At 59.8% G+C, this 6664-nt stretch overlaps 1 protein-coding gene across 1 annotated transcript; it reads left to right on the forward strand.

Moving 5' to 3' along the window:
* Positions 1 to 3047: 3047 nt before the first annotated feature.
* Positions 3048 to 5398, forward strand: LOC110571363 (left-right determination factor 1-like). The gene is given in 5 exon segments (XM_021679462.2): positions 3048 to 3297; positions 3902 to 4148; positions 4464 to 4706; positions 4975 to 5095; positions 5097 to 5398. Coding segments are annotated over 5 exon segments (1095 nt in total). The 3' UTR covers positions 5331 to 5398.
* The last annotated feature ends 1266 nt before the right edge of the window (positions 5399 to 6664 follow it).

Consider the following 6664-nt stretch of genomic DNA (forward strand, 5'->3'; position numbering starts at 1 on the left):
GGTGAAGAAGGGAAAATGGGGTCATGGGCCTGAGTTCTCATCCGATTGGACCAGTGCCCTTCTAAGAAGAGAAAATTTGGACACACGGACCCCAGGGGTGCCCGTGCACAGAGGATCGACTGTGTGAGGACAGCGAGAGCATAGCCACCTGCAAGCCAAGGGGAGAGAGGCCTCGGAAGAAACCACATTTGCTGGAACCTTCCCACCTCCAGAACTGGGAGAAAATCCAGTTCTGTGGCTTAAGCCTCCCAGTCTGTGATCTTCGTTATGGTCACCCGAGCAGACTAAGACACCAAGCGTCATCTGAAGGTTGTACAAATTTGTTTCAGCTGTCTCCTGGCTGACGATAAATTCTGATTTCAAGGAGGCTATGGTGTCAGAGAAAATAAGAAAACTCTTTTGTATCAATTAAACCGATAGCACTGGCTCAGGGGCGGGGCTGGAGGGGCCAAGGAGAGTGGGGGCCAAAACTGGCGGAGACAACATTGTAACAACAAATTACAATTACAACTTCAGAAAGAGGTATCGATCAGATCAGATTGTAAGATTTGCACGCTGGGGAGAGATGTCTCTGCAGAGCACAGACCGTCTCGGGGGAGGGGAAAGGGACAGATGAGGAGTGAGAGAAGGAGCCAGGCTGGGCACCCTGGACTCTTGAACTATGGGTGTTAATTGTAAAAAGATTTAAGAAACATTGTTAACTTAATTTTCTTAAAGTAAAACAGGGTAAAAATTAGTAGCACTGTGAAAGACTCCTGCTATTTATTAAGCACCTACTGTATACCAGGGGGCTGTGCCAGGCACTCTGCTGACCTCTTGATTAATACTGAGGAGTTCCTTGCAAAAAAGAAGTCCATTGTTCCCATTTTATAGGAGGAGACTCACGTTGAAGAGGGTAGAAAACTCACCCGATTACACACAGCTCCTGAGTGGTACAGCCCAGGGCTCAAAGCTGCCAGGAAGGGGCTGGTGAACTGAAACATGGGTCCCTATTCCTGCTCAGGGAGCCCCAGGGAGGACGGGCAGGGCCCAGCCAGGAGCTTGTCTGGAGACCCCAAGGGCCACATGGGCCCCCAGGCCTGGGGTCCGGGAGGCTGATGGGTGCAGGGTTGGGACGGCCTGCAAAGGTTGTCTTTGGGACGACCTGGGGCTGGGCCTCAGGGCGTCCCTGGAACACCCACCGCAGTGCCTGCCCTGAACGGGAAGGGGACGGGAGCCCCCCTGGAGCCCCCCAGATGCTGGGCTCTGATGCAGATGTGGAGCCGCTCCTGGGTTCCAACCTCACCGACCTCAGGGTCCCCTCTGGCTCTGAGCCCAGGCCAGGTCCAGCAAGTGGCCCACCCGTGGAAGCTGAGGATGACCTCTGACCCCACGTTTTCTCGTGGCCCTCACCTGGCAGCCTGGACTCCGCCTGGAGTCACATCCTGGCCTGAAGGGCAAGGGGTGATGGTGGGCACATGGCCCTACTCACCTGCCCTCCTGCCTCAGCCCCCAGGACTACCTGGGCCCCGGGTTTGCGGCCCACGCCCCACGCCGGCCCACTGACCTCCACGGTGCTCTCAGCTCTGGGGCCAGGGCCAGGTCCAAACTGGTGCTCGGGCAGTAGTACTGATCCCCCACTCCCTCACGACACAAGATCTGGCTCCATCTCCTGCCAAGGGACCCTGTGGAGATCTGGGCCAGACCCAGAGCAGGTGCAAGTCGAGGATGAGGACGAGGGGCTCCTTCCTCTGCATGACAAAGGGTGGGGACTGCCGTCCAGCCCCCGGACAGTCCATCAGCCCACTGTCACAAACCTCCCAATCCACACCGGCTTTCTTGGGCCTCTGGCCAGGGCTGCCAGAGTTAGCAACTCAAAATATAGGACTCCCAGTGAAATCTGGACTTCAGATAAATAGCAAATGATTAGTCTAAGTATGTCCCCAACTGTCTCCTGTATTTTATCTGGCAGCATTACCCCTGGCCACTGCCCAGGTGTTTCATTTTCCCAGTAAAACTCTTCAAGCACCTGCAAGCCCGCCACCCCTTGCAGAAATCCTTGGGAAGCGGGGGATCGATCCCACCCCCGCCCAGCCCCATCACTGGACTGAGTCCCCCCCTGGCAGCTTCTGGGGTCAGGCAGGACTCTAGCTGGGAAGAGCTGGAGGGTGCGGAAGGATTTGGGCTGGCCCCCGGAAGGCCTGATCTTCCTGCTCTTTTCAGAAGCTGGGCTCTCCTGGCCTCGCCCAACTACCTAGCAGGCAGTCGCCATCAGCGACTGTGGGAGCGTCAGGAAGGGGTCACCTCTCTGAGCCTCGGTTGTCTTGGCTCAGAAGTTGGAGGGAGCGATACACCGGCTGGTTCTTCCACTTCTAATCTCTGAATCCATGAACAGCCAGAGAGAGGGAGAGATGGGTCCTTATTGGACACACCCCCACTGGTGCTAAATTATCACAGGTTCCCTGGCCTAGGCAGGTACCCTGAGAACAGTGGTTTCCGACTGTGGTCAGCCCAGGATCTCAGCAGCCCCCGGAGCCCTCAGGGCACCAGGCCAGATGCTCATCGCTGCCCACAGGATGGGTCCTGAATCCAGGAGCCCTGGTGGTGGGGGGACAGTTTCTTGCAGCCAGCAACCAGACCCCAGCTCCACACACCAGGGAGTCCAGTTGCCTCTGTGCCTGGGCAGACCGGGAATCCGGCACAGATGAGATGGGAATGAGATCACGGCCTCTCCTCCACAACTCAGACCTTTAAAGTCCGTTGGTCAGGCCCCCCAAAGCAAGGCAGAAGCTCATGGGCACTGGACAGAGAGCCAGCTGTCCACAAGCCAGACAGCCTCTGTGCCTGTTCTAGACAGCCCCCTCCTCCAGGCTCCTGGATCCGCCTGGCCGCTGAGCTCCCAGGAGGTCCGAGGGGTGTGGCCTGGCTCCCCCCACCCCCAGGCCCGGCCCAGGGCTGGCTATAAAGCCGACCCAGCCTGACCCTCAGCACAGCCAGCCAGGACCCTCCCGGAGCCGCCCCCGGGGACACGTCTGTCGCCTCCGCGGCTCGGGCTCGTGCGCGGCCCCATGCGGCCACTGTGGCTGTGCTGGGCTCTTTGGGCGCTGCCCTTCCCCGGCCCCGGGGCCGCCTTGAGCGGGGAGCAGATCCGGGGCAGCCTGCTGCGGCAGCTGCACCTCAGCCAGGTGCCCGTCCTAGACGGGGGCGACGCTGACGGGCTGGTCACCCCTGCCCACGTGACAGCCCAGTACGTGGCCCTGTTGCAGCGCAGCCACGGCGCCCGCTCTCGAGGGAAGAGGTTCAGCCAGAAATTCCGAGGTGAGGCCTCCCTGCGGCTACGCCCCGCTCCTTGTCAGGGTGCCAACCGGGAGCTCAGGGGTTAGGGACACGGGGCGTGTGGGGAGGGTGTGGAACACGTCCCACCGTTGGCCTCCGGACTCGGTAGCCCCGCTAAAGCTGCTCACGGGCCCCGGACTCCTCTTGGGGACATCTCCCCGGGCATGGGAGGGAGATGGGAGGAATTCAAGGCTCTTGCTCTGCTTCTTAGGACACTCAGCCGGCCACCAGAGGTCTCCATGGCAGGGCTCTCTGCCCCCCCGTTTTGCAGTGCCCTTTGCCCAAAGAAGGCTACAGGTCTGGGCGCCTGGCTGGCTCAGCAGGTGGAGGGTGTGACTCTTGATCTTGGGTTTGTGAGTTGGGGCCCCCGCTGGGCCTACGTAGAGATTACTTAGAAGTAAAATGTTCAAACAAACAGAAAAGAAGGCTGCATGTCTGTGCACTTGAGGGGCAGCCCCAGCCCCCACATTCTCCCTGGCATCTCCCTGGGGACTGCTGGGGAAATGCTGTTCACTGGCCGGGGGCCCAGCCCCCTCGCAGCCGCCCTGGTGCTGTACAGGCCTCCTGACCCTGCTCCTGTCCCCAGAGGTGGTGGGCAGGTGGCTGGCGTCGGAGGCCTCCACGCACCTGCTGGTGTTCAGCATGGAGGGGCGGCTGCCCCCCAACAGCGAGCTGGTGCGGGCCGTGCTGCGCCTCTTCCAGGAGCCGGTGCCCAGCGCCGCGCTCCGCAGGCTCGAGCGGCTGTCCCCGCACAGCGCCCGTGCCCGCGTCACCGTCGAGTGGCTGCACGTCCGCGAGGACAGCTCCAACCGCACCTCCTTGGTGGACTCCAGGTGGGGGCTGCAAGCGGGGAGGGGGCGGGGGAGGAGGGATGGGGAGGGGACGGGCGGGGGGGTCCCAGCAGGGGGGGGCGGGGGGGGGCAGGGAAGTAGGTGTCCTGGAGTGGGGGGAGGGGGCGGGGGTCCCAGCGCGGGGGGAGGAGACGGGAGGAGGAGAGGGGAGGGGCGCGGGCCGGGGGTCCCAGCGCGGGGCGGGGAGGAGAGGGGCGCGGGCGGGGGTCCCAGCGCGGGCGTGGGGGCAGGGGGGCTCCCCAGGGTGAACCCGCAGCCCCCAGCTCAGGCCCCCGTCCCCGCGCCGCCCCGTCGCAGGCTGGTGTCCCTCCACGACAGCGGCTGGAAGGCCTTCGACATGACCGAGGCCGTGACCTTCTGGCAGCAGCTGAGCCGGCCTCGGCAGCCCCTGCTCCTGCAGGTGACGGTGCAGACGGAGCACCTGGGCCCGCGGGCCGCGGGCGCCCACAAGCTGGTGCGCTTCGCTTCCCAGGGGCCGGCGGGCGCCAGGCAGGGCGAGCCCCAGCTGGAGCTGCACACGCTGGACCTGGGGGCCTACGGGTAGGCGCCCGGGCCGCACGGGGGGACCCCACTCCCAAGGCCAGCTCAGTCCGAGTGGGACTTTTCAGGGTGCCATGGGAGTGAATGCCCGCAGGAGAGTCCCTTTCAGTCTCAGGACTAAGGGCTCTCGTGATGTACCGTTTGGTTGTTGGTAGTGACCCATCCTTATCCTTTTGAACATAATGAACACTGGGTGGCAAAGCTCCTCCCAGATGCCCCCCCGCCCCGGGCCCTCCCTGCTGACCTCTGCCTCTCCTTGCCCGCGCAGAGCTCAGGGCGATTGTGACCCCGAGGTGCCTGGGTCGGAGGCCCCCCGCTGCTGCCGCCAGGAGATGTACATCGACCTGCAGGGGATGAAGTGGGCTGAGAACTGGGTCCTGGAGCCCCCGGGGCTTCCTGGCCTACGAGTGCGTGGGCGCCTGCCGGCAGCCCCTGCCCTTCAAGTGGCCGCTTCTGGGGCCTCCACAGTGCATCGCCTCGGAAACGGCCTCGCTGCCCATGACCGTCCCTGTGGAGGAGGGAGGCAGGCCCAGGCCCCAGGTGGTCAGCCTGCCCAACATGAGGGTGCAGAGCTGTAGTTGCTCCTGGGATGGGGCGCCGGTGCCCCGGAAGCTGGAGCCTTAGGTGTGGGGCGTGGCCACGGGGGGACTTGGCTTTTGTGGGCATCAGGGGTGTTGTAGGGCATGGGGAGAGCCGGGGGTTGCTGCTGATGGGCAAAGGCTCTGTGCCATCTACTGAGCTCTCTGTCCATTCAGCTTGCCTCCTAATTTTTGCTTCCCAGAGTCAAGACTCCCTGGCAACTGGGTAGCCCCCGCCCGTCTTCTCTGTTCATGTGACAATATCCCAAGCACTTACCTCTGTCAAATCTATAACGTAAGAGCAGGAAGCCAAATTGTCATTGTTTCCTTAAACCGTCACTGGATCTGGGCTGAGCTCTGTGGAATGGGCCTGTGGTAGGGTCAAGTATGGGTTGTGTATTCCCAACCCAGATAGGGCATTTTCTAATGAACAAATGAAACATGTTTTAATCTGTATTTCTCTATTTTACCCAGAACCCCCAGGGAACAGAGAGTTCTAAAGGGATTAGGTCCACCTGCTTAGAAAGCTAAGGAAGGAGCTAGAGAGGACTCAGTCAAGGTCTCAGTAATATAGGAAGCTAGGACTGATGCCATTCAGAGTCAAGTGCACTTGTCCTGCTAAAATCCAAGCAGACATTTTTTGTCACTGTTGACGTTTTTACCCTCCTGGGCACAGGGAGTGGGCTTTGTTTCAATTCTACTTGCTACAAAATAAAAAGTCTGTGATGATAAAAATCATCAGTACTGTAAGACTGTAGGTCACACCTTTAGCTTTTGGGGCAGATGAAGGGAGCAAATGCTGAAAATGTTGGATATGACATTTTCGAGTGCCTGGATTACAGGGGCTGATAAGCTGTGACTTCGATCCCAGCCTGGCCATCTTGAATTCCTAGCCAGTGTGCAGGACTCTTATTAGCTCTGAATTCCATACCCTCCAAAACCCTATCTCCTTCCCTATCCAACAGAATAATCCCCGACTCCCATACACTTACTGGAGATTTAAGGAAATGGTGTTTTTACCAGCACCCCCCACACGGATGATACATGACAGGGGTTACGGCCATCTCAACTTTTATAGGGGTTATGGCTGTCTCAACTCACATTCGGACCCTATTGGCCTTCTCTTGATTTTGAAATAAACTTCATTTACTGAAAATCAAATTTAGAAATCCCTTTCCTCTCTGAAATTTTGAAATCAAAGATTCTAACGTTTCTCCTTTTTTTTTTTTGGTCAGTGGCTTCACCATTCTAACTCCTGGGGATAGAGCCTGGCACTTCCCCGGACCCCTCAGTGCAGAGCAGGCCGGTGGTGGTGCCATTAATTGAGGCAGGAAGGAATGAGGACATGCAGGACAGGGGTGTGAGGGACAGGAAGAGAGT

Source organism: Neomonachus schauinslandi, chromosome 6 (genome assembly GCF_002201575.2).
Source record: "Neomonachus schauinslandi chromosome 6, ASM220157v2, whole genome shotgun sequence".
Taxonomy (NCBI): Eukaryota; Metazoa; Chordata; class Mammalia; order Carnivora; family Phocidae; genus Neomonachus; species Neomonachus schauinslandi.